Below are 26729 nucleotides of genomic sequence, written 5' to 3' on the forward strand. Positions count from 1 at the left end.
ACAGTAAAAGTACATGATATTTATGTATTCTGACTTTGAATATAGACTAAAGTAAGAGTTTAAAAGTTAAGAGATTCAAATTTTTCATATTTCCCATTCATTTCCAATGGCGGTCATTTTTGTCCGTGAACAACTAGAGTGTGACTATTTTTTTCCACTATTTATTAAAATTTAGTTTTTTAGAATTAAGTCCACTTTATTTATATTTTTATTTATTTATTTTTTGTAGTCATCGAGTATCGGATGACGTAGCAATTTTTAAGAAATCAAAACATTTTTTTTTTTTTTTGGTCTAAAATTACTGAACAATACCAGAGTGTTAATTTAATTTTGCCAATTACAGAAATGCACCAATTTGTTTACCTGTCTCTCATAGTGAATTTCAAAGAAAGATTTACGATTCAACTATTATTTTTTTAAGAAAACAATTGGCTGCTTCTTATGAAACGATACTAGATTCCATCGACAAGCAGTATGACAGTTTATACTGGCATGGTTACAAAAACACAGTCAGTACAGTTCATGCCCAACTTGTCCATGATGATTAATATCATAAGCATTGGAACTTCTGTCCAATGATATGTCAGTGTGGGCGGAGCTACCTGGGCCTTTTGTTTAAAAAGAAGGCGTCTTTACAGTCGTGGGATCAAGGTTTGCCTCAGCATTTAACACCCACTGATGATTTAATTAAAAATATATAGGGCAAAATGTAATTGGCCTATAATAGATGTATCACCAGTACTCTTAAGGTTTATTGCGACTTTATATGTCACAACTGCGACAGTGTTTCTAATTACAACTTTTTTTATTTTTTAAAAAAGTGTTTTATGTCTAACTTTTTATTCTGGCCTGCAATTGCAACTTTATAACTTAAGAATTATCTCACAATTTGATTTTATTTCTTATTTTAAACCTATCTATGAGGCTACTTTATTTTTCTTTTCTTTTTTTACTAGGTTTTCAAACTGATTACAAAATAAACTCACACAGCTTTTTTTTTTGTGCTGAATACCTTGATGCTATTTTTTTGCAAGTATGTTGTTTTGCAGGTATGGTGTCACTTGACAGATGTGTTGTTGTTGTTGTTGTTGTTGTTGTTGTTTAATTATATGTAGAAAATTTTCTTTTCTTTTCTTTTCTTTTCTTTTCTTAAAAATAAAAATAAACAGCTACGTGAACTGAGACTTTTCATGGCTCTTGCTGTTCTCTCGCTGGTCTGATTGCTTCCTTTGTTCTCATTTGTAAGTCGCTTTGGATAAAAACTTCTGCTAAATTATTAAATGTAAATGTATATGTAAAATGTCCAGCAAGGGGACACAAAACACAAAACAAACATGCATTGTAGCTGCTAAATGTGACAATGCCAACACCCACATAAAGATCAGGCCCATCCTAATGGAGCATGCTGCACAACTTCTTGTCCAGGCCTTTATCATTTCCAGGCTGGACTACTGCAATGCTCTTCGGTTCATGCACAAACAAACCTTTACAAATGATTTAGAATGCAGTGGAACAACTGGTCTTTAACGAGCCCACGTCACACCTCTCATTATCTCCCTGCACAAGTTCAAGACACTGATGCTTGAATATAGAACAGCCTCAAGCTCAGCACTCGCCTACATCCCCTCAGAAGTCCACTAGTGAGCGACGCCTTGTGGTATCATCACAAAGAGGCACAAAATCACTTTCCAGAACATTTTCGTTTACCATTCCTGGCTGGTTATGATATTCAAACCCCTATCTGGAATACTGATTCCCTGACATTTTTCAAACAAGACCTGAAAATTCACCTCTTTTGTCACTATCTGACTTCATCCTAAACAAAATATTTATTTCCTTCTTTCTCTGTCTACCTTGTACTTATTTGAACAATGCTTGAAACTTGGTATGACTAGTCTATTTGTCTCTTTAAGATTAATTACTTGATGTATTCCCCAATTGTAAGTCGCTTTGGATAAAAGCATCTGCTAAATGAATAAATATAAAGGTAAACCTCAAAAGAGTTTAAAAATAATGTTAATATTGAAAGATAAAATTGAAAATCATGTTCATAACTCCTAATTTGTTTACAATGTCCACTGTTATTTATTGTAAACATTTATAATAAAAGTTATATCCTATACTACTACTACTACTACTACTACTACTACTAAGAATGTAATGAGAGTAATAAGAAGTAATTCACTGCATCAACAAAGTCACATGAAAACAGGAAAATATAGACTACAGGAATTTTACAAACATATCTTTATGCAAATAACAGACACAAACTACCTTTCCAGAGACATGAACAGGAAAGTGTCAAAGAAAATGATCAGTAATTTTGTGAGTGAAAGATACAAGTGAAAGATATGAAAGATTTTCAGTCTTAAAATAAAGTCAATCGCAAAAAAAGTAAACATGTGAAGCAATAAATATTTCTTACTTTTTTTTTCTTTTACTTTACGTATTGCTTAAATTAATTTCAATCCTGGTGACAAAAAGTGTTTTTCCCAAGCCATTGTATGCATTTCTGTATTGTTTTAATAAACTTTATAAGTCAAAAACAGAAACGTTTTAAAAGTTGTATGTTTTTACCAATGATGTTGAGTACATTCAGTATTGTCACAAATATACAACACTATCACATCTATCTAGATGTATCAAACAGTAATTTAGTTGATCACACTTTTCATGATATTGATGATGCTGATTAGAAACTGAGTAACAGACATTAAATATAACAAAACAGACTGCATTTAGAAAAAAAAGAAAACAAATATCCTTGCGTTTCATCACAAATTACATCAGGAACTGACAGAAAATCATCATTATAATAAGCATCTTACAGTATAAATGCAATATAAAAGTGATTCAGTTAGTGAGATATATTAATAAACATATATCTGCCTTTCAGTGTGTCAGGATTCTTATCATTTACACACCAGCATAGCTGCATCAAAACACATTACAAATTCCTGGCACCAACAAGAGTGACTTGTAGATTTCTTGCCTTCATCTCTCGTGACATCTGGCACCAAACACAAGCTCTGCAGAATGTGGCCACCAAGCAGTCATGACACATGTGACCCTGCAAATCAACACAAAATATATTGGCTATACTACATCGGCCTCCATCAGTATGAAACTGTTCACACATTACCCAATAGCTATAGGAAAAATATGATGATACTGAGATTTTAGTTTGAAATTTGCTAAATTACTCTAATTTAAAACACGTTTGAATATGTATATTAAAACCACTGTGCTTGAGCGAATAAACATTTGTGTGAATTCACTTTTGGCTCAAAAGCTTAGTTACCGAGATATAGTACGTGTAACAACCTGCCCCGGTCTACCCTAAAAGTGCTGTAAATGTTATTTCTGATTGACGATTCTTACCTTTATGCCATAACGCTGGCGCATTGAGACCCTTATGGACATGGTTATGGGTGGAACGATACCACATAAATCCAGCAGGGGGAGACATAAACACTCCCCGTATTTCTTTGCTTTTATACACGTGAAACACGTGTAACACCAGTAAGCAAAGCAGCCTGTTCGCAGAGAAAGACGCAGTCATAATACATTTTTTTTTTTTTATAATGTTTTACATGGCTTTATAGCACAGTCTACACAATTAAATGCTTTGGAGGTGTAGTAGTCTGGATGTTAAAGATTTAACATTCAAGATTTAAGTTCAAACTCATCCAGGGGTGAAACTGATTCAGGGGAACTGTCTCTGTAACTTTAAGATGGCTCTGATCTATGACAGAACTGAGCAGGAAATACTACTAAAAGATCTTTTGTGTTCCACAGAAGAAAGAAAGACATGACATGAGGGTTAATTAATAATGACAGAATTTAATTCCACTTGCCATTGTATTTTATTCCAAATTTAACTTACATTCAGGCACGTCATCACAACAGTCACAGATACCTGACCCCCACTGATCAGAATCTCTAGAGATCATAACAGGCTGTGGCTGCATGACTACCATTTGCTTCGACATGCTTACACCTAAAAACGTACAACAGGAAGAGAAGCAAGATATATTTTCAGCATCACAAATGTCACCATTATGAACTTTTAGTTGTGTTTTTCATTTGCCCTCATTGTGTTAATTTCTTCATTAGTCCCCTTTTTAGTTAACCACTGGCACCTGTGTTCTGTTCATTACCCTCTTAAGGTCTCTCTTTAGTTCAGTTCCTCGTTGGCTATTGCAGCTTGTCAGTGTTTGTTTCCTCCTTGCTTGTGTCTGGATTACTTGTTATTTTGTGGATTTTGGATTAAAAATCTGTTTGGATTATCTTCTTTTTCGTGTGCACACACACTAGCATGACAGAAAACATGCTAATGATTTCTTATATTTATATTATATAGCCTATACACAGTAACTTATATACTACTGTTTAATTATTATAATTTTTTTGAACTGATACTTTTTTTTTTTTTCAAAATGTTTAAATGGACATATTTTGTGACATTATAAATGTCTTTACTATCACTTTTGAACAATTTTAAGAGTCCATGCTAAGTTAAAAAATAAATAAATAAATAAAAATATTACTTACCCCAAACGTTTGAATGGTAGTGCAACTACCATAATTGAAAATAAATGTTTTTTTTGTTTTGTTTTGTTTTGTTTTTTTTTTGAGTAGCAAATCAGCATATTAAAATGATTTCTGAAGGCTCATGTGACATTGAAGACTGGAATACTTGTACTATTCTAAATTTTAATATTTCACAATATTACTGTTTTTAATGTTTATTATTATTATTATTATAAAAAAAGCAGCATTGTTGAGCATAAGAGGCTTCTTTCAAAAACATTAAAAAAAATCTGAATTATTCCAAAGTTTTGACTGGCAGCATATTAATAGAATTTAAATAAAAATTATAACATATGTAAAATATATTATTAATAAAAATACTTTTTTATGATTGATTTTATGATTATTCATGTTTTTAAAGATGTTTTTCTCATATAAGAGATTACAGCTTAAAATTGAAGTGTTTACAGCTTTATGTAGCATTGAGATCTCACAAGTGTCACAGTAAAATCTGTCCCAATACAAAAGGTTAAATAATAATCTTAAAAATACAGATAAGAATAATGAAAAGATCTTCTGATCCTGCATATCCGTGTAGAAAATCTAAACTTACCTCTGTGTTGACTGGTCCAACGTAATGCAAAGTATCTGCTGTTTCTAAATGTATGATCACAATCTTGCCTTTATACAGAGTGCAAGCAAGACCATATTAAATGAGAGAAAAAAAAAAAGATCATCACATTGGCTCTCAAGGAAACCTCCTTAACCTGTTAGACCTGTTCACAGCAGCATCTTTCAAGCATTACACTAAAAAAGAAACACACACACACACATACAAAACAGGGTGGAGAACAAAACTGCATTGCTCCATTGCATATGAAGAATCCAGACATGCTTCATGTATAAAAATGTATACAATAGTTTTTCATGAAACTTGTGACATGAATGCCCACACTCTCAGAAGAAAAACAAAAAAGGTACAAAAGTTGTCACTGGGGTGGTGCCATTTCAAAAGCATATTAGCATCTCATTGTTATAACCTTATTATTAATACCTGCATATTAGGTGTCAGTACCAAGGGTATACATATTAGTACTTAAAAGGTAATTATTAGTAATTACATATTAGTAATACATATTAGCCCAAGTTACAGCTTCTGTACCTTTCTGAGAGTGAACAAAGCAATTATTCAAAACCACACAATAAAAACAGCCTCACAGAACAAGTCAAAAATATATCCAGAATGTTAAAAAAATAAAATAAAAAGAAAATGGTTATAAAATGGTTATAATGTTAAATTCAAAGGCCATCATTGGGAGAAAGTAGTCAAGCTACATCTCTAACAGAAAAAATCTAAAGACTTCCTCACTGAGATTCATATTCAGAGTTTATGTCAGATGAAAGCTGTGTTTGAATTTTTTGACAGGCTTCTGAACGTTCTCTTCTGAGGTAAAGAAATCCTGTTAGCAGCAGCATCCATTAAAAATGTCCCACAAGTGCCTCTCACTCATTAAAAATGCTATATATTAAGTATGGACTCTGTAACATGCTGAAACTCATATCTTGACATCATGCAGAAAAATGTTAATGATGATGAGAGTCATTGTGCAACTTTTCACAAAGGCTTTTGCTTCAAGTGTTTTAAGAGTTTCAATAGACTCATAAGGAAATATCTGAAGTATTTCTATCCTCTTCCTTTTGCCCTTTTCATTCTGACAAATCTGACGCAGCATCTTTATTTGTTTAACATTATGTATTTACTGAAAGCATGACTTAAAGATGCAACAGGATGAGCTGTGTCCCCTTCAGTAATCTCAGAGACAAATTACGATTGAAGATAAGCAGAGCTACAACTTTCTCTACGGATTTATTAGTTTGGTTCCAGGATTAAAGTCAGTAATTTTGTAAGCTGAAGTACAGCTGGGCAGTAGAGTCATGACAGAAGAGGGTGTACTGGGATATCTCTGTGTCACAAAATCCTCTTCCTGTCTCTGTTGAAATGTTTGACAGAGACAACAGCCCTAGTCTTAAAGTCCTATTAAAATTTTGAACCAGTCATGAAGGATCCTTATGTGTTTTTCCTCATACAGTTTCAACATTAACACAAAACAATAAGCAGGTCTTTCAAACTATAGTTCCAAATAGGATCAAATATCCCCATAGTATACTTAGACATAAGGATAGACATAGTACTTGGGTACAATGTGAATATATATATAGCATGTATAGTAAAGTATGTACTTTGCATGTACTTATTAGAATATTTACAGAAAATTAGCCATACAAGCACCTAACCACTACTACTGTGTGATCGTCGTTGCTAGGAAAACTTTGCTTTATTTACTGTGTGTCTTACCCTGGTAAATACGTGCTGAAGTGGCGCTTGGTTTTGCGTTTGCATATCGTGGGACTGCCCAGTTTCGGTCTGCTAAATAGTGAGGCGTGACCAGCTGACTTCAATCACAGGTAATCAGGCAAATATAAAAGTAGTGAGTTTCACCGCGGCAGCCCTTGTGTGAAGCCTCCTCGTGTGAAGACCGACGAGTGTAAAGACCATCGACTCGACCTGCGTGACTCCACCGAGCAAGAACACCGACAGGGCACTTGAGTATTGCTTTTCTCCCCTTTAATTTTTGTATAGCTTGTCCTCAAATACTTATTTCGGTCACTTGTAGTCACTATGTGCTTTCAGATCTCTACTATCACTACTAACACTCGGACAGCATGTTATGTACATCAAAGGAAGGCCTGCCCGACTAATCTACGGCCTGTCCCTCTGACCTCTACCACTACGCTCTCTATTCCAGTTGGTCTCTGGAACTGCCAGTCTGCTGTTAACAAAGCAGTCTTCATTTCTTCTATTGCTACTCACTCCGGTCTCAACCTCATGGCACTGACTGAGACTTGGATCAAACCTGAAGACACTGCCATTCCCGCAGCCCTCTCCACTAATTTCACTTGTTCCCACACCCCTCGTACAACTGGGAGGGGTGGAGGTACTGGTCTCCTTTTATCGAAAGATTGGAAATTTGATCTTCAACCATCACCTACAGGTAACGGTTCATTTGAATCACATGCAATTACTGTAACCCACCCTGTTAAAATCCACTCTGTGGTCATTTATCGTCCCCCAGGTCACTTGGGAAACTTCTTGGAGGAGTTGGATGTGCTACTATCAAACTATCCTGAAGATGGTACTCCTCTGGTACTGCTTGGTGACTTCAACATCCACCTAGATAAACCCCAGGCTGCTGACTTCAACACTCTGCTCGCCTCATTTGAGCTCAAGCGAGTGTCTACTACAGCGACTCACAAATCAGGCAACCAACTGGACCTCATCTACATACGCTGTTGCTCCGTGGACAACCCTTTAGTTGCTCCATTGCACACCTCAGACCACTTCCTCATTACTGCTAACCTAACACTTACTCCTGAAGCGGCACACATTCCAACGCAGGTCACCTTTTGACAGAACCTACGCTCACTCTCTCCATCTCGCCTATCCTCTGTGGTTTCATCCTCACTTCCTTCACTCTCTCAGTTTTCAGCTCTGGACACGAACAGTGCTACGGATACTTTTTGCTCCACTCTAACCTCTTGCTTGGACAACTTTTGCCCACTGTCGTCTAGACCAGCACGCACCACCCCATCTGCCCCCTGGCTGTCTGATGTTCTCTGTGAACATCGCTCAAAACTCAAGGCTGCAGAGAGGAAATGGCATAAATCAAGAAACTCTACCGACCTCAGTGTGTATGAGTCTCTCCTCTCTTCCTTCTCTGCAAATGTCTTCACTGCTAAAACATCATACTACTGCAACAAAATTAACAACTGTTGTGATGCTCGGACACTCTTCAAAACTTTCTCTTCTCTTCTTAATCCGCCTCCACCTCCTCCTCCATTGACTCTTACAGCTGACGACTTTGCAATTTTCTTCACAAATAAGACAAGAACCATCAGTGACCAATTCTCCACAACGCAGACTGAGGATAACTTCACAACGAATAATGCACACTCTCTCTCCTCCTTCTCTCCACTCTCAGAGATGGACGTTTCCAAACTTATCCTGTCCAGTCATCCTACTACTTCTCCACTTGATCCGATCCCCACTCACCTCCTTCAAGTGATTTCTTCTTCAGTCATACCTTCACTTACTCACATTATCAATTCCTCTCTTCACTCTGGAACATTTCCCTCAGCATTTAAGCAGGCTCGGGTAAGCCCACTTCTGAAGAAACCATCTCTAAATCCAGCACTTCTAGAAAACTACTTCTTCCATTCATTGCAAAGACACTTGAGCGAGCTGTGTTCAACCAGCTCTCTATGTTTCATGTACAGAACAACCTCCTGGACAGCAACCAATCTGGCTTCAAAAGCGGCCACTCAACTGAGACTGCCCTGCTCTCGGTTACTGAAGCCCTGCGACTGGCAAGAGCAGCTTCAAATTCCTCATTACTCATTTTGCTGGACCTGTCTGCTGCTTTTTGACACCGTTAATCACCAGATTCTCCTGTCCACCCTCAGAAAGATGGTCATCTCTGGAACCGCACTCCAGTGGTTTAAGTCCTACCTTTCTGATAGATCCTTCAGGGTGTCTTGGAGGGGTGAAGTTTCTAAGTCACAACAACTTGCTACTGGGGTTCCTCAAGGCTCAGTACTTGGGGGTTTTACATCTGCCCTTATCTTCCCCTTCCTAATTCCCCTGTAACCACCAGCTCTCCACCTGACCGAGGTTAAGTGGGAACTTCCTGCATTACAGTCTACTCTTGAGCAGGGTTCCAGCGCCGGAACCAGGGTAGATGAGTAAGATCCATTCTATATGTATATATATATATATATATATATGTGTGTGTGTGTGTGTGTGTGTGTGTGTGTGTGTTTATTTGCTGGTGGTTATGTGTGCACGATCCTTCTGTGAGATTTCTTTGCAGTGCTCTTCCGGGACCTGTGGGTTTCTGTCCCTTCTAAGGTATGTCCTCTGAATCACCCCCCTTGGCTGGATTCAGAAACCGGGTGCTCGACTTGCAGTGTTACTTCACTCGTCGATATTATGTTCAGCCGGTATGATAGCCCTGGTTCTGGATTCATGCTGCCTGGTTCATGCCACCAGGTCATAGGCTTATGTGGGAGCCTTCTTGATCATCAGACCCCCGGCACGGCACGGCACTGCAAAAATTTCCTGGATGTCCGGCTAGGTCACCCTAATGGGCTTCCTGGTCACCTAGATATCCCTTCTTGCTGATGCATCGAACAGGAAGTATAGGTGGCATTTGCGAGAATCTTCTTGTGTAATGCTGTCTCAGGCAGTGCTCCCCTCGCTTTAGAGGCTTGTATTTGAGCTTGCCGCTCCCATTCGGTTCAGCACCTCTGCAATGCTTGGGAAGCTTTAAGTACACACGCTAAGCTCTGTGTACTTTCTAAAATCCACATAGGTGGTAAGTGTGCACGCAAGACTCTGCGCACTTTCTGAAATCCTGTACGGTAAGGGATACGTGTTCAGCTTTGTTCCCTTTCTCTGAGTTGGTTAGACTCCGGTACCTTGGGCTCCACTCAACCAGTGTGTCTCTATTAACACACTTTCAAGCATCGCTCCCCTCAGCATAGAGGGTTATTGTGAGCATGGTGCTTCCTGTCAAGCGCTTGAGTTCTCTCCCCTTCTGAGGAGTTGAATTCCTGCTGTTGAGCATAAGAGGCTTCTTTCAAAAACATAAAAAAACTGAATTATTCCAAAGTTTTGACTGGCAGCATATTAATAGAATTTAAATAAAAATTATGACATATGTAAAATATATTATTAATAAAAATACTTATATTTTTGATTATTCATGTTTTTAAAGGTGTTTTTTAAAGATGTTTTATGCTGTTCTCATGGTAGTTTAGTAGCGCTTCCCTTTACAAAACAAGGGTTGCCTATGAGTACGCTACTCTTTTCCTGAATTCGGAGTTCTCCTCTCACGTGAGAGTTGAGTTTTTTGGCTAGCTTTCTCTCCCCTCTTATTTGAGAGCTGGGTGTTTGTCCCTCCCCTCATCTAGATATTTACTGCTAATCATACCATAGATCGAGTTGATGACTCTCAAACATATTGGTTTTGGGATGCACCATTCCATCTATGAGCTGCTCTTTCAGAGTGCCACGAGAGCCCCTTAGAACAGTATCTAAAATCCATGTTATGGTAATTGTGCACGTGAAGTCTTTGAACACTTTCTAAAATCCACACTGTGGTAAGTTTGTACGCTAGTTCTATGTGTTCTTTTCTAAAATCCTATATGGTGAGGGCTTCGCACGGTGGCCCAAACAGGTAAGTTGGGTATGTAGCTTAGGCCTTTGGTCATAAGGGATAATGTCACAGACAGCCATTTAATGTCCCAGGGGCAACTCCAATGGAAATGGTAGAGTTAGTACTTAGTGCTCGCCATGGTTCTGGCCTGCACTCCCCTCAGCATGGCGGCATGGGTATACTGTTCCCCATAGCAACCCCTAGAGGATGCAGTTCGAAGTTCCCTTGAAAGGGAACATCTCAGGTTATGAATGTAACCATGGTTCCCTGAGTAGGGAATGAGACACTGCGTCCTCTAGCTTCCTGCCATGCTTCAGACGTAAGTTTCAGATGATTTGTTCTTCCGGCGCCTATTTATACTATAGTCACACCAGTAGTGACGTCATGGGCTGTCGCCGGCCAACTTGTCGTTGGTATTTTCAATGTATGCTTCAGACACGGGTCACAATGAGGCGTTCCCCATAGCAACCCCTAGAGGACGCAGTGTCTCGTTCCCTACTTAGGGAACCATGGTTACATTCGTAACCTGAGACATTTCATAGGGCCCTATTATTGTATAAAAATTAATAAATCAAGCTGTTTTTATGAATTCAATTAATTAGAGTTTTTTTTTTACTAAACCATTAAAATGGAATACAGAAAAAAATTAAATGTAAAGCGTGGAATTTGGGCCCTAAGAATGTAATTTTTGTTAAACTTTTAATAGGCCTAAATTGCTGTTAAATTAAGCAAGTTTCATGATTTTAATTAATTAGACATGTTTTTTGCTCAAATTTAATATAATCACCCAGAAAAAAAAAAAAAAAAAAAAAAAACGGAATCCAGAATCCAGAAAAACTGAAACTGAAAAAAAGATTTTGGGAAAAATAAAAAGGATTTCATAGGGCCCTAGAAATATCATGCATCTGAAGCTATAATTTAATAAGCAACATTGAATTTTATTTAGGGCCTATTTTATTTTATTTTTTAAATGGCACTCACTTGTTTTTGTGAAGGACCCAAGAAGGTGTCACTTTCCACACATGCATACTTCATGTTGGTTGAAATAATCCTTAAGCGTGTAAATGTATAATTTCCTTCAGTTTAATTTAAAGGTGTTAAATTAAAATAAATAAAAAATAAATGTATATTTTAAAGTTTAGAATTAGGCAGCCTTGCACTGTGTAGACAATAGCATAGTGAAAACTACCCCAAAGCACCATCTAGTGTCCAACCTACTCTAAAACTAAGCTTTTTAAATGTTAACAAGGGATCTACAACATTAAATAAATCCTTTATTTATCACATGTTCATGAAAAATCTAATAGATTGGACAAAACTATGGGACACGGTCGTGCAGAAGCGAGCATCACAACAGTAAAAGGAACCTCAAGGTTGTAAATGTGTGACATTGTATAGGGGCCCATTCCTGTATTTTGCCTGGGCCCCCCACTAAATCCGCCCCTGAGTACTTGTTTTTAATTAATATTACTCAGTGTTTGCGTATTTGTGTTTATATATGGAACCATACATACATACATACACACAGATATATATATATATATATATATATATATATATATATATATATATATATATATATATATATATATATATATATATTGATTAGGGATTAAATGGAATTAGAAGGGCAGTAAATTCTCACGTGATCGTGTTTAGTTGGGAAAAATTTAAAAAAAAAAGAAAAGAAAAAAAAATACATCAAAAAGTCATTCAGGGAGCGTGAGTGACTGATTAATGTGATACTCAGAAAGAGAAGGTTTACGCCATCCGGTACACCGCATCTTTTGACTGGAAGACAGAGCACGAAGACGGTCATTACCGAGGGATGCTGGTCAACAGCCGTTGAATTCTGCAGTTTTCCGCCTGAATAACAAAGTGGAATGAAACACGAGCTCACTGCAGACACAACGACAAACTGCTAACACTGAGCAAACTGACACACCGGCCAACATATACACTGAAAATAACTGTTATATCCTCGCTACGTCCGTTTCGTCGTCCGCAGTTCTGAATGCTGTACTGTTGCGGTGGAAGGGAGAAGGGGGAGAAGGAGCACACAGGCGCGGAGGAGGCGTTGATGAGCAGAGGGGAAGCGGACACCGTCACCGCTGGAAACCGGGAAGAAACTCCAGCTGCAGCGATGTTTGACACAACGGATATGCCCGAACTCCTGCCGCCATCGGGGCAACTTCAACCGAGTCCTCGTGACTCGGTGTGTCAGATGCAGCATTTGCGGGGTGAGTTCAACAGTGACTGCTTGAGCCCCGAATCCCCTCAACTGAGGTTAGGCCAGAGGGCCCCCAAACTCGGACAGATTGGACGGTCAAAGAGAGGTCAGTAATTTTTATTTTTTATTTTATTATTATTATTATTATGATTTTGTAAGGTAAACGATTTTAAACCCACATGTTTGTAGAAATATCAGCGGTGGTTTTTAACCTATTGTCCGAGACAACATTTAATGGACCCCATGGACAAATTTTCTTCTGGTATTTCTGACAAAGCTTCTTGTTTGGAATTTTTATATATGCTGACATAAACTACAAGTATCTGTAGGTTTAAATAACAAAAATCGTGGACAGATTGGACGGTCAAAGAGAGGTCAGTTTCATTTATTTGGATAGTTTATGATTTTTTCATAAGCATTTAAAAGGTAACTGGGTTCATATCAGGGTTGACAGTTTTATTGCTAGTTTATTTAGCCTTGTACTCAAGGTTATGGTATTACAAGGTGTTTATTGGAAAGACAATTTAATGCTGATGTTTCTACAGCTATTTACAAAATCATATAAGGTAACAGGGTTGACAGTTTCATATTTATTTTGTGCTCTAAAGGCCATGAAACTGAGATGTTTATTAAGCAGAGAATTCTTGATATTTATACAAGTACCCAGTTCCCCAAAATAATTTGGGCGAAGTCATAGATGAGGTTCAAGAATATCCCCTACTAACAAACTTGAAAAGATAAGATAAAAAGGAGACAGTTTGTAATAATTGTTATAATAACTTATGGAATGACATATTTAATAGAATATTTAAATATTAAATAAGGTTACACCTTGTTCATTAATGTAATTCTAGTGATTTACTTACACTGTGCACAATGTATCTGAACACCAAAGCATGCCTGTGTTAAAAGTAAGATGTGAAATTTATTTTATAGTGGTCATAGAGGATGAAGATCTTGACGACATCATGAACAACAACGATGGACCACTACCTGTACCTCTTAGTAATGAGCCGTCCTGAGGCTCTCTAGATTCGTAATATTCTGGACCAGCTATTTGTGAATGTGCCCTTCTGCCACGGGACAGTCGAGATACTTTCAGCAGGAGAAAAGTCAAACCCCTCTCCCAGTATCAGATTCACACAAGATCTGCATGCGTTTCAGCTGTAGTTTACTAGTCGCATGGCAGCAGCTGTCAGCCTACAACAGGCCACACAGGTGATTTGTTGTGTAGTAGCTTTAGACCAGAGCTCTGTGTGTGACACTCGTGCCTCCCAGAGGGAGAAATGTGCATATGTAGGCTGATTAGCATATTTCTGACCAAAGGCCAAGAACAGCCACTGTAGATCACTCTTTCCAGGCTTGTGCTGTTATAAAGATGTTTTCTTTCAATATATTTATTTAAACATTTGGCAAGAAAAACAGCACAATGCTCTTGTATTTTGCTTTGTCTCTCAAAACTCTGGAAATGTATGCTGCTTCCTAAAGCCATAATTGTAACCTACTGTTCATGACAATATTCAATATTCAAATGTCAACTAAAACAGGTATTTCTTACTTTTTATTAACGGAAACTAGAAGTATATATAGGTTAAAGCGATGATTAATTTCATGATTTCTGTGGATTCAGAACTAAACTTCTACGGTAACTTTTTTTTTTTTTTGAGGTTAGATTACTTTGTTTTTTAATTTATAATTAATTAATTTATTTATTTAGTATATAATCTTAAGTCATCTTGCTCCCCTTGGCTGAGAATTACTTTCCTAAAGGATTTGCATCTCTAGCTGGTTAACATGCTTTTATGCCTTATGAAACATTGCACTTTGCATTAGTTATAAATGTGAAAAGCTATGCACTTGCTTGATTATTGCCATGAAAGTTATTTTTGATGAAGTATGTACCAAGCTTATATGATTAGTTGGCTGAATGATTCTGGGGCACGTATTAAGAATTTATATTGTTTTATGTGTTGCTTGCAGTTTGTATTTGAGCACTTGGGAAAAAAAAAAGAGACTTGCAAAAAAAAAAAAAGGAAAAAATGTGCAAACTTTGACATAATAAATGACCGATTTAAAGCTGAGCTCCATTGTGTTGCGCTGTTGTGGGTCAAAGTATCAAACTGTTACATCTTTGTCCACGAGATGGCTACAAAACCTAAGAAATTATTATTTTCGCTTTTAAGCTTTTTGGCTGATACTTGTTTATTTTATTGCATTTGCAACCATAACAGCCTTTTATTTCTACTTTCTTCTGGCAGGCTTAGTCTGAATTAACAGGACCAACCCACCATGTTTAGTCACCACGTTTGACCGATGAGATAACAATTAGCAGGAAATGATCTCTGAGTGGCAGTAGAGAACAAGCGGAGACTATCACAGGTTAAATATTGTGGAAAAGTACCTTACATTTTGTCTCAAATATTTAGGTGATAAGTAAATCCCCTTTGTAAAGAGCCGTTTTATCATGTTTATTAACCAATGATGACATATTTGTCAAAATGGTTGTTCCTAGTAATTGTTAGCCAGACATATGCTGTTGATCCAATTCATGGTTCTACTTGGTGACCCATTTTCCTTTCACGCATATTCTTTTTTTTCATATTCTATTTACATTAAGACACGTTCGCAGCGTTAGACAGAAAACACAAGTTATGCTGAAACAGAAGTCAGAGGACCATGCGACTCACCGAGGCCAAGGTATTTGCAAATCACTAATATGGCTAAACTAACCACAGATTTCATTAGGCACATATAAAGAATGTGACAATGGCCAGGTCTTGTTTTAAAAAATTTATTTACATAAAATGTCTTCTATTGCAAACTGAACAGTCAAAAGTGTTTCAAAAAGTTAAATACTTACATAAGCTGGTTACAAATACAATACAACTATCCTAAATAGACTTGAGGGCAACCCACCTCAAGTGGTCCAAGCAAAAAAATAATAATAATGTTGTTGCAGACGGGCAGAAAAAGACACATAATTCACTTGACCCTTTGACTGTAACCAGCTGTGATACTGACCAAACATCTACAGCCTTTTTTCTTGACCAATAAATGGTGTTTAAAACAAGAAAGAGTGTCAAAAGATTTTGTAACATTAGCTTCATAACAAGGAGGACACTGAGGAGCTTAAGCACAAAAGCAACTGAAAAGTTTCACTTTGCATAAATAAAAGTTGTTCCTTTGATTTAAAAAAAAATAATGTTGCTCAGTAAAACAAACTGACCAAACTGAGAAGTTTGGTGCTTTCTTTATCTTTAGCCTCACCCAAATCAAGTAAAGCTTTTGTTTTTCCACCTACAGTTTCAGTCTAGCTCTATTATCATACCAACACTTTCATTCTAGTTCCATCAACATAACATTCCTTTCCATGAATGAGTTCTCAGAGTAGTTCGGTAATTTACTACTTCTTTTCAAAAATCATCTTTCAATAGCAATGAACAAAATGTCCCTCAGGTGATTTGTATAAATTGAAGTATTGTTTGAAAAGATAAGGTCTGGTATGTCACAGTCACCAGATGGAAATTATGCAGCAAAGAAAACCAGAAATTAGCATGTTGGCCTTGGCTCTTAAAAAAAACAACAAAAAAAAAACATTTAAGTTGTTCTTCTCATGCACGTCAATGTATAGCACAACTCATAAGGTGATGCACAAAGAAAGCAAGGCAGATGTGGTCAGGAAAAGGCTTTACAGTAGAGATGCAGTGTTAATAATGAGCAGTATGAGTGATGTATGATTTTTCCCTGAGCATGCCTCTCGCTTTCATGTCCACTAAACATGGCAGTCTTATGAAATGAGGAACACACTGGGGAAGAACGCCCCTCTTTCCAATCTCCCACCAGTAACAGGATTTATAATAGAAGAAAAAAACAAAGACTTGGTGTTTATCAAAAGAAAGAAAACAGAAGTGACCTTTTTCTGAGGTGTGCTGCTACATCAGAGCACAAGTAAAATGTTCCCAAGGACACTGATCTTAGATCTTTGTTCTATCCTAAGTCGAAAACAATAGAAGAAATTGAAATCTAAACAGATCTAAGATCAGCTGACTAGGGAAACTTCTACAGATGCTATGCGATTCATTACGATCTTCTTCAGCTTGTGAACAACTGGCGTGGTTCAGACGTACTCCTTGCTGCTGCTGGGAGGTCTGGAGGACTTGGGGTACCTGGGAGATGGTTTACCCTTTGGGCAGGAGGCAGCCAACATGCCTCCACCCATTATGTCCAGGAATGCACCTGCCCAGGCAATGAAAATGGCCGCACCGAACTCATACCTATAGAAATATAATATTATAATATGAGCTTTGACTTCCCTTCTTGGTAACAAGAGGAAGAGAACCTATAAAATAGTGAAGCACGTGGATAAATGCCTAAACAATTCGCCTGTGGTCTTCAACCACATTTGAACTTACTTCGTATTGACAGGTGTGAAGGGGTTGTAGAAGTCCCGGACGATTTGATTTGTAAACCAGCCACAGGCAACAATGCTACAGAGGGCTGAGGAATGAAAGAGAAGCGATAAATTAGTTACTTATGAACAAAAAATTCCAAACGTGTTTTTGACCGTTTCAGTCCACAAAGTGGGGGTGAACATTTTTGTCATCTGACAATGTTAGATTCTGGAGCAATAAAGCATGGATTCCTAACCTGACATGATTTATTGTAACCTTGGCATTTAAAATCCTTATCTAGACTTTTTTTTTTAATCAGCATTAATCTAATGATATTAAAGTGAACGTACCTCCAACAATGAGGATTATACCGCCTGTCATGGCAATGCGCGACTTTTTGACCTTGTCATCACCACCACAGTTAGTGCACTTCATGCCCATGCTGGCCACACCCAGTCCTGCTACTGTGAGAAGGATCGCGACAATCATCAGGGCACGAGTTGCCTGGAGAGCACCTAAAAGATGGGGAGGGTAGAGAATGAGTGAGATCCAAAGAGAAAAGATAAATAATTTGGTCTCAGTGGAGTACATTTGTAACCCGGACTTCCAGACTGCCCACACAAAAAATGGTAAAAATATTATTATACAAGTACTTTTAACTAGGCTTATTCCCTTTGTTTAACATGGTTAAACACAGTTCAGCACACAAAACAGGCAAGTACATTAATAGTGAATCAGAAAGATTATAGGCAGACTAAAGGGTTTTGAAATGACCCAATTCTCTAAAGGCTTTTTGTTTTTTTTTGTTTTTTCCCTCTAACTCACAAAAAAAGCCCTTCCCCCTGCTACACCTGCAGTCAGCAGAGACCGGTTCCAACCGGAAGCCTCCTTTGAGAGTGCAGTGAGATTGTACACATTTGTGGGCAGCGATTTGCCCTTTAGCTTTGGAGAAGGAACAGGTTTAACCAGTCATGGGAACTTGGGTATTGCCGCAACAATCTACTATCTTTTTTTCTTTGTGCGTCTGGTTTGGCTTTCAAAAGTACAACACCACTTTACTTTTAGTATTAAGATGAATTAAGAAATTCTCTTTAAAAGGAAATCACTTTATTAGGAATGAATCACCTGGAAAAAATAAAAATAAAATATTACAGGAAAGCCATAAAAAAATGGCTTCCTGGTGCTGTTTTCCCACCACTTTGCTTGTTCCCTGTCAAATCTCATGGTTTATCACTAACAGCAATATTACAGCAAGATATTTAACTTTTGTGTGCATAACATAAAAACTCTCTGATAAGAGTCTGTTTTACACAAGCTTAATCAAATGACTGATATAGTAATTGGTTAAATGACATTAGTGTGTGTAGACACAGCCATACACACCGAAGAGAGCCAAACGACTGCTTTCCATCAATCTCAGGTGTTGAGAGTGAAGAGGGGATGAAATAAAGTAAATAAACATCACATAAGGAGCAAATTCTCAACTATTATAAAAATTCACTATTTGAGTTTAAAAAGATTCATTGTCTGTGTTTAGGTGCTTTCACAAAGGAGTCATCTCCTAGTTGTGTTTTAATAAGCTTTTGGCAAAATACACAAGTCATTCAAAGACAATGCCTGACTCCCCCACCCGATACAGGAGCACCGAGCTTCCGCGAGTGGAGGAAGGGTGGGAGTGACTCACGCCCGTATAATCATTACTTTGAGTAAAAGCGTAACCCAACTGTATCACCCAACAGTAAACTAGCATTGTCCCAGTCAGAAAGTTCACCCTAATGTTAAAACGGTTTACATTGTGTGCTTATTATCATGAATAATCTCCTATTTTGGCAACTCTGGCTTTACAACCTTCACCGAATACACATTCCTGAGGGATGGCTGCCCTTTTTACCACCTTTGAGCTTCCTTTGATCCAAAACAAATGAATATATACACACAACAAAAATCATTATGTAACAAAAGTAAAGTCAAAAGAAAAATCATTATCTAACACCGAGCTCTGCAAGAATGTGAGAAATAATAATCACACAAAGGTTTTCATCAAGCCACAGGCAAAAATAGTTAGGGTGCATTTATTTATTTTACTTTACACCGAAACAATACAAAAACATGATTTTATTTATTTATTTAATTTTTTTTGAGGGAACTCGTGGAACAACAGGTGCGTGTCCTTATTATTGTAACACTAGATGAGTTGCGCGCAATGGCTGTAGGGCGTGGTAACAAAAAACAAATGGTCCTAGCTTTCATGTAGGCTACGTATAAGACAAACATCACAACAGTTTTAAATATGATCTGCACCTTATATTTTACAAGTAATAATTAAGAGAAATTAATTGTTTTAATAGTTAAAAGGAAAAGATTTTGTGTGTTATCAACAAATAGTTTAAAAGTTTTAGTTTAATAATTTGCTCTGCTAATACAGCTATATGACACTACACAAATAAATCAGATCAGTAGCTTGACACTATTCGAAGCCAAAATACTCGTATAATTATCATCACCGCGTGAAGAAGTGATCTTATGCCAGCAGCCTACGCTCTATTGTGCGCGCATGCGCGTTCACAGGTGTAGCTTTCACTAAGCAACAGCTTTCGTCAGTTTAAAACCAAAGCTAATGTAAACAAATAGTCAAGTGTAAATTAAAGTACTTTTTAAGTACAGCCAGCAGTGTTGTCAATAATATACCCTTTGTAAAATATAGGCGGTTTGTATCTACTTACCATCGAGTTGTAGGATAGAGTCGTACACTTTGCACTGCATTTGTCCGGTGCTCTGGAAAGCGCACGACATCCAAAGGCCTTGATACATCGCTATCGCTGTGATTATATTGTCTCCAACGTAGGCAGACATCTTCCATTGAGGTAAGACTGTGCCAAAAATGAGCCCAATCAAACCTAGTAGCGATAGAGCAAATCCCAGTAGCTGCAGTCCTTTATTTGCCATCTTCTCACAACTTAAAAAAACAAGTTCCGTAACAGTTCAGTAAAGAACTACAAATCTTCTTCAGATGAGCTCGGTTTTCGTAATCCTCCGACGTTAAATGTGTTTAAATATATGTATTTAAAAAGAATATTAGGTAAAATCCGTTAAGAGAGGTTACGGATGCCCGGACTCTAGACACCTGTTGAGTGAAGCCTCACCTTGAATATGAAATGAGCTGCTGATTTGAGCTTTTAGAGTGTCGTCCTCTTTGTGGGCGGAGACTTCCCGAGTTTCGTCTTCGGTTCAGCTCAGTTTGTTGTGTAGAGGTCGGGGGGTTTCGTGACGACACCTTATCGTAGTATGAGTACGTCACTGGTTATCACAAATCACCTCTTGGTCATACTTTCATGTAGGCTAGTACAATCTGTCTCGCATCTACATGTCTCTGAACTGAATGTCAGGGTGTCTCGTTCTTTAGAAATGAATGCCACTCTGCCTAAACCCTTCTACAAATAATATAGGTTACATTAAGCAGTCATATGTGGGCCATATCATGAAAAGCGTGCCTTTTGTATTCCTCATGAATGTGTAAATAATGACTTAATAAAAAAAAAACTGACAGTACTGTTACTGTGTTACTAGTGGTATTTTATACACGACCAACTATTTATTTAATTTTGACCCACATGGGGGTGTGGGGTCATTAATAATAATAATAATAATAATAATAATAATAATTATTATTATTATTATTATTATTACAGATCCTTACATATATTTTTGCATAAATATATATTTTGCACTGAATGATGATGCAACTATTTCACCCATATTTTGACATTTTATTTTCACAAAAATATTTGAAAAACATAAAAACACTTATTTAATATGATTTGTGTATAAAAAAGTGTATAGAATCACTTTTGTAAATTTTATTTGATGCAGACATGTAAATGGAATATCTCGTGATTAATATAGCTAACTTGTAAACAAAGCTATTGATAGTTAATAGTGTTGAATTGTTTTTAAGAAGTATTATAAGTGTTGACACAACTAATAATACCATTGACAGCCTTTCTCAAATAAACTATTCTATGAGATGTACATATAGTATGACTATGTATAAAAACATAATGAAAGTGCACAGATATATATGTGTGTGTGTGTGTATTATATGTCCTAAAACCAAAATGTGTTCTTGTCTTTTTTGATCCAGTGTATACAGTGTTTTAGGTTTTAGGACAACTTTGATGAAAGGTTTTGTTCAATTTATATTAAAATGTGTCTTTTTATAAGAATTATATATATATATATATATATATATATATATATATATATATATATATATATATATTTATTTATTTATTTAATTATTATATATATATATTTATTTAATTATTTAATTTAACATATGCATATTTAACGTATTTTAAAGCTAAAGTAACTGCTCCCAAACAATATTGTGCCTGTGTGAATCATGCTCATTTATACTGACACAGGTCTCACATGTGGCCTTTGAGTTTCCTGTATTGCTTTCTGTGGCTAATAATCATCAGCTGCTTGTCTCAGCTGAAGTCTAAAAATAATTCCTCAATCTAATAGGTGGCATAAGATTGTCTTTCTTACTGTGTCTGGAACTTCTTTTAAGATGGGGTTTCAGAAGTACAACTATTCATTGCTGTTTGCCTATCCACATTATCACAAACATACAGAAAAATAGAAAAGGGAGTGTCTATAGGTTTCAGTCAGGAAAAATAAAAAAATTAAAATAATTTCTGGATATGATTCATACACAAATAAGCATGTACAAGTGTATACAAATGGATCTACACTTCCTAGTTTCAGTATGTGTAACTGTTTACTAAAACATTATTTGCCGCTGCTCTCACAGGGGGAGGGTTGTAAAGCACCAGTACTGGTTAGACCGGTTCTGCTTTAAACCACAAAACACCAACCCCGAGCATTTCCTGAATTCTAATCCAAACACATACATACATACAACATACAAGATCTCTATTTCATATTTCCCTCCACACACATAATCCAGTATAGGCCTACACATGCATGTATCATTTCTCTTCTCATACTATCTTTTGCTCCAGTGAGACATTTCACACACTCAGACAGCATGAGAAACTCAGAAGTTTATTTCTGATGTTGTGTGCCAACGCAAACCTCCTATAAATATCTTCATCATGGCAGTACAATAATCAACTTGTTTCTCGCTGTGCTTTTTCCTGAGCTGAATTTTGAATGTCACCTTTATGTTTCGGTGGTCGGGGAGAGGGGTGTAAGGGGGGAGGTCTTATTAGACTCACCCCTATAATTGTTTAGAGTTCCAAGTTAAGTAATTCAGACTGTCAACTGATAGTGACTCATATCTGGGAGGAAATGGGACAAGTTAAAAATTGAGAAGCTTGTAATTCTAACTGTTTTGTTTTCATGGTAATATTGTCATGTATTGCTATATGTAGTTTAATTAGCTCTGGGGTGTTTGCATACATATATCTTGTAGTATGTAGCACTATTATCACTTTGATCTTAACCACGGGATGCGTTTCATGGAAACTCACACTCGCTCTCTCTCTGTTTGGTCATACAAGTAGTTTGTACTTACTACCGCCCTCTATTGGAAAAAATCCCGCTAGTGTTCAGTTCAGCCACTAGGGGGAGTCATGGCCTTTTACTGTAGCCCACAGTCCAGGGTCTGAGAGCTCTGACATTTGTTTTGCTCCTTCCTTTATCGGCGTAATGGATGCTGGACATCACCAAAATGTCTCAGCAGACTCTGTCTGTTTTTCTCTTTGTTCTTCCTTCTTGGGATCTGATAACAATAACGTCCATTTGCATCCCAATGAGAACAAGAAGGTGAGATACAGAGAATGAGAGAATAAAGAACAGGATAGTGTGTGTGTGGGAATGAGATAAAAGTGAAATCAATGGTGATGTTACCAAGGCCTCACGTGGAAGGATAATGGAGGACATTAGGATAAATACTGTGTGTGTGTGTGTGTGTGTGTGTGTGTGTGTGTGTGTGTGTTTAAGAGGCTACATACAGTTGATAAGTCTGAGACCAATATAGTGAAAATGCTACTATTTGCATAATTTAATAGATTTTCTTTTGTTACAAGTTATATTGTGAGCATAAGAGTTTAAATTTCATTTGGGTTGCTTTATTTGACAGCAGCACTTATGCTGAGTGCTAATTTCAGAATTATCCTAAAAATAAAATAACAACAACAATAATAATAAAGATAGGTACTTTTCTGCCAGGATATTGTCCAGTAAAACACAATGCAATGAAGTTAAAGGTAAAACACCTATATTATATATGGAAAACTTTAAATGAATACAGTACATTGTTCCCTATTTTTATTTCCCATCCATATTTTTAAATTATCTAATCATAACCCAGTGGTTTTTTTGTTTTTACCTAGGATAATAATCATTTTACACCAATCAGAAAATCTTAGCATATTCTGTGTAATTTTTTTTATTTTGTGTAAGCAATTTATGCAGTTGTAATTTCTGAAGCAATTTATGCAGAAGCCATTTCTGTGAGCATGTGTCCTAATATAACAGAATTAAGTATCAACCTAAGTATTACAGTTTTTCTCTGTCAATTTGACACTTTTCTCCAAAGTAATTGCTCTCAAAGCAATTAACATAGCTTTCTAAACACAGACTTATCTTAACAAAGCAGTTTTGCTGCAATTTTCTTCTAGTAATGCATTTATTAAATGTACATATTAACATCAAATCTATAGGTGTGTTGACAAAGATGCTGTATAGCATCTTTAAAGAATAGGTGCTATATAGCACTTAAAGTGGTTCACCTAGAATTATGAGCCAATGAACTACTTTTTGTGTGATTTAGCATCATATTTTTCATATTTTTAGACTTACTTTTACTTTTAGACCTCTTTGTTTTTGCAATCAACAATTCTGATAAATGTGTAAACAATAATATTAGAAAAACTGTGTTTCCTGTGTTGTGTGCGTTATTAAGCAAACAGTTATTAGTTTGGGGCCAACTCAAAATATGCCATGTGCATTTGATTTGACAAATTACAGAGTTTTGTTTGTTGCGTTTTAACAAATGGGACATAAATGTTTGTGATTTGTGTAAAACTAATAAAAGGAGCTCTGATTGCTTTTTTCAGATATTTTAAAGTATTGGTTGGTTATACTAACTATTATGAAAACATTTAAGGGCACTGTGTAAACTGTTTTGAGAACAGTGGCCTGAGTTTGGAGAAATGTGTCAAATCGATTGAGAAAAACTGTGAAAGTAAAAATATAGAAGTAACACACCACACTCTTGATAAAGGTTCAAAAAGGGGGGTTTCATAGCTGTGCAATAAGATCAATATTGGGTCCTCCCCCCATAAAAAAAACTTCAGTAAGTTATTCTTAATAGAACCACATTGTCATGTGAAGAACAGTTTTTCCACTTTAAAGAACTGTTTGTGTAATTATGCAAAAGTTCCATGGATGTTACAGGTTCTTTATGAAACCATCAATGCAAATACAGAACCTTTATTCGTACAGGTATTTTAAGTAATCAGTGCACATTGTTTCATAACAAAGGCTGCTGACTCAGGTTTCATTTGCACTGTGAGTGCAGTGTCTCCTACATCCACTAGAGAGCAGTATTAAATAGGTCTTGAACTGTTGCAATCTCATACTCCAAAGACCTTGATGATCAGTTTAAGTGGTGCAATCTGGGGAGAGTCTGGAGATGTGTTCAGGAGGCTTTGGGGCAGAGCTGAAGGCCTCAGGGAAGAGTTCAAATAGTGTGTACGATGTCAGGTTTGAATGCACACAGCATACAGAACGAGAAGCTTTAAGTAGATGCCATGTTGGATAAAAATCATCATCGGAGAGATCATAGAGGCTTGTAAAGGTACACAGTTGTGTCTGCGAGAGTATATTTGCTTGCCAGTGTGTATGTGTGCATGTAGAGACTTGTTTCTGTATGCATTATACTTGCAGCCTGTGTGTGCATGTGTAGGGTGAGATCAGGAAGGGAAGCCCCAGTCTAAACGCTGAGCCCAGATGGCAAATGTAATGAGGAGCAGCATGCAGAGGAGCGTTCTCTGACCCTGCCACCCTCACCTTCCTCTTCCCTTCCTCTTCTCTTCCTCCCCAGGGACACGTCCATGAATAATGCATGGATCAATTATTACTTCTAACATTTTGCTGTATTTTCTCCAGAGCACCGTGAACGCAGGCGAGATTGCAGCAGGGTGCCCAGCAGTCTACTTTTATGTGGTCACTTGGAAGACTTACCATTAGAATTTAACTATGAAAAAAAAATCTATGAGCATTTTTCACCCTTGACAGATTTGTGCATTACTGTTATGGTTTACCTTTATCGAGAGTTGCAGAGGCTTGCCGCAGGTGAGGGTCTGATACAACCATGACTCATAGCTTCTCTGATGCTTTCAAATTCAGCCTGGGGACTCAAAACCAAGTTCTGGTGCAGTTTTGTTAGTGGGTGTGTAAAATGCAGTCAAATCAAAGCTATTTGTGATGTAATAGGGTATTTGTACTGCTGCCAGTGTCTCACGGAAGCCCAGATATGATTTATAATTTTGATTCGGTCTTCTTTTGCTTCTTTTGATTATAACGTAATTTTCTTGTCAAAAAGGTTGCACGAAATTCTCTTGCTCTTTTCTTTTGGTTTTGAGGTAGCAGGCTACTGCTGCATAATGAATGACCAAATTAGTTCGTTTTTAGTCGTTCAGGGACTCCTTCCAACTGTAACAGTATGTATGTCAGTGGTAGACAACTTCCAAGTCAGTCAGCATTATTCAATATATATATATATATTATATATTTATATATATATATATATATATATATATATATATATATATATATATATATATATATATATATAGAAAATTTGAGCTCAAACAACACATTTTCTGGAGGATTCACAATAGGTGCGTACTTAAATAGTTTTGCTCTTACCCTCGTTCTTGTAGTATTGTTGAGTCGAAATCATACTAAATGAGAGCGCGCATGCTCGTATGCATATGCATAATGCCAGTTAAATAGTTTCCAAAAGCTGACATCATGACAAAAACAACTTGTATGTTGAGATTGTGAGAACCACCCTGTGCCCACGAGAAAACAAGACAGTAAAAACTTCTAAAGTGTTATCTAAAACTTACTAAAACAGTATTTTAGACTCTCCCTTCATCCTGCAGAGAAATGATCACATCACAACCATCTTTTTTGAGTTATCCTATACTTTTGATGTCTTCGCTCTTTCCTTGTTTAACCCACATGCTGTCATTATCGCTGATAAGCAATCTGCCTTCAAAATATTTCTGAATATTCTCACAGCAGGAGTCCTGATCTAAA

The 26729-nt window shown here is 36.8% G+C and overlaps 2 protein-coding genes across 2 annotated transcripts; both read right to left on the reverse strand.

The window, feature by feature from the left end:
• Positions 1 to 2232: 2232 nt before the first annotated feature.
• LOC109072498 (cornifelin homolog B-like) lies at positions 2233 to 5297 on the reverse strand. Its single transcript, XM_019088739.2, has 4 exons — positions 5147 to 5297; positions 3887 to 4000; positions 3382 to 3536; positions 2233 to 3070 (listed from the first exon to the last, which is right to left on the reverse strand). Exons 2-4 carry the CDS (start codon positions 3990 to 3992, stop codon positions 2948 to 2950), a joined length of 384 nt encoding a protein of 127 aa, XP_018944284.1. The 5' UTR covers positions 3993 to 4000; positions 5147 to 5297; the 3' UTR covers positions 2233 to 2947.
• Positions 5298 to 15815: 10518 nt separating this feature from the next.
• cldn7b (claudin 7b) lies at positions 15816 to 20594 on the reverse strand. Its single transcript, XM_019088741.2, has 4 exons — positions 20153 to 20594; positions 17780 to 17944; positions 17451 to 17535; positions 15816 to 17312 (listed from the first exon to the last, which is right to left on the reverse strand). Exons 1-4 carry the CDS (start codon positions 20373 to 20375, stop codon positions 17156 to 17158), a joined length of 630 nt encoding a protein of 209 aa, XP_018944286.1. The 5' UTR covers positions 20376 to 20594; the 3' UTR covers positions 15816 to 17155.
• Positions 20595 to 26729: the final 6135 nt, after the last annotated feature.

The sequence above is a fragment of the Cyprinus carpio genome, chromosome A10 (assembly GCF_018340385.1).
Source record: "Cyprinus carpio isolate SPL01 chromosome A10, ASM1834038v1, whole genome shotgun sequence".
NCBI lineage: Eukaryota > Metazoa > Chordata > Actinopteri > Cypriniformes > Cyprinidae > Cyprinus > Cyprinus carpio.

Excerpts from the sequence above, each read along its gene's own strand:
- cldn7b (XM_019088741.2), bottom strand. The coding sequence starts at position 20,375 with ATGGCAAATAAAGGACTGCAGCTACTGGGATTTGCTCTATCGCTACTA. Across the intron at positions 17,945-20,152 it reads CTCTATCCTACAACTCGATG|GTGCTCTCCAGGCAACTCGT; the intron begins GTAAGTAGATAC and ends CCCATCTTTTAG. Across the intron at positions 17,313-17,450 it reads TTCACACCTGTCAATACGAA|GTATGAGTTCGGTGCGGCCA; the intron begins GTAAGTTCAAAT and ends ATATTTCTATAG.
- LOC109072498 (XM_019088739.2), bottom strand. The coding sequence starts at position 3,992 with ATGTCGAAGCAAATGGTAGTCATGCAGCCACAGCCTGTTATGATCTCT. Across the intron at positions 3,537-3,886 it reads TTGTGATGACGTGCCTGAAT|GCTGCTTTGCTTACTGGTGT; the intron begins GTAAGTTAAATT and ends CTCTGCGAACAG. Across the intron at positions 3,071-3,381 it reads GCCAGCGTTATGGCATAAAG|GGTCACATGTGTCATGACTG; the intron begins GTAAGAATCGTC and ends GTTGATTTGCAG.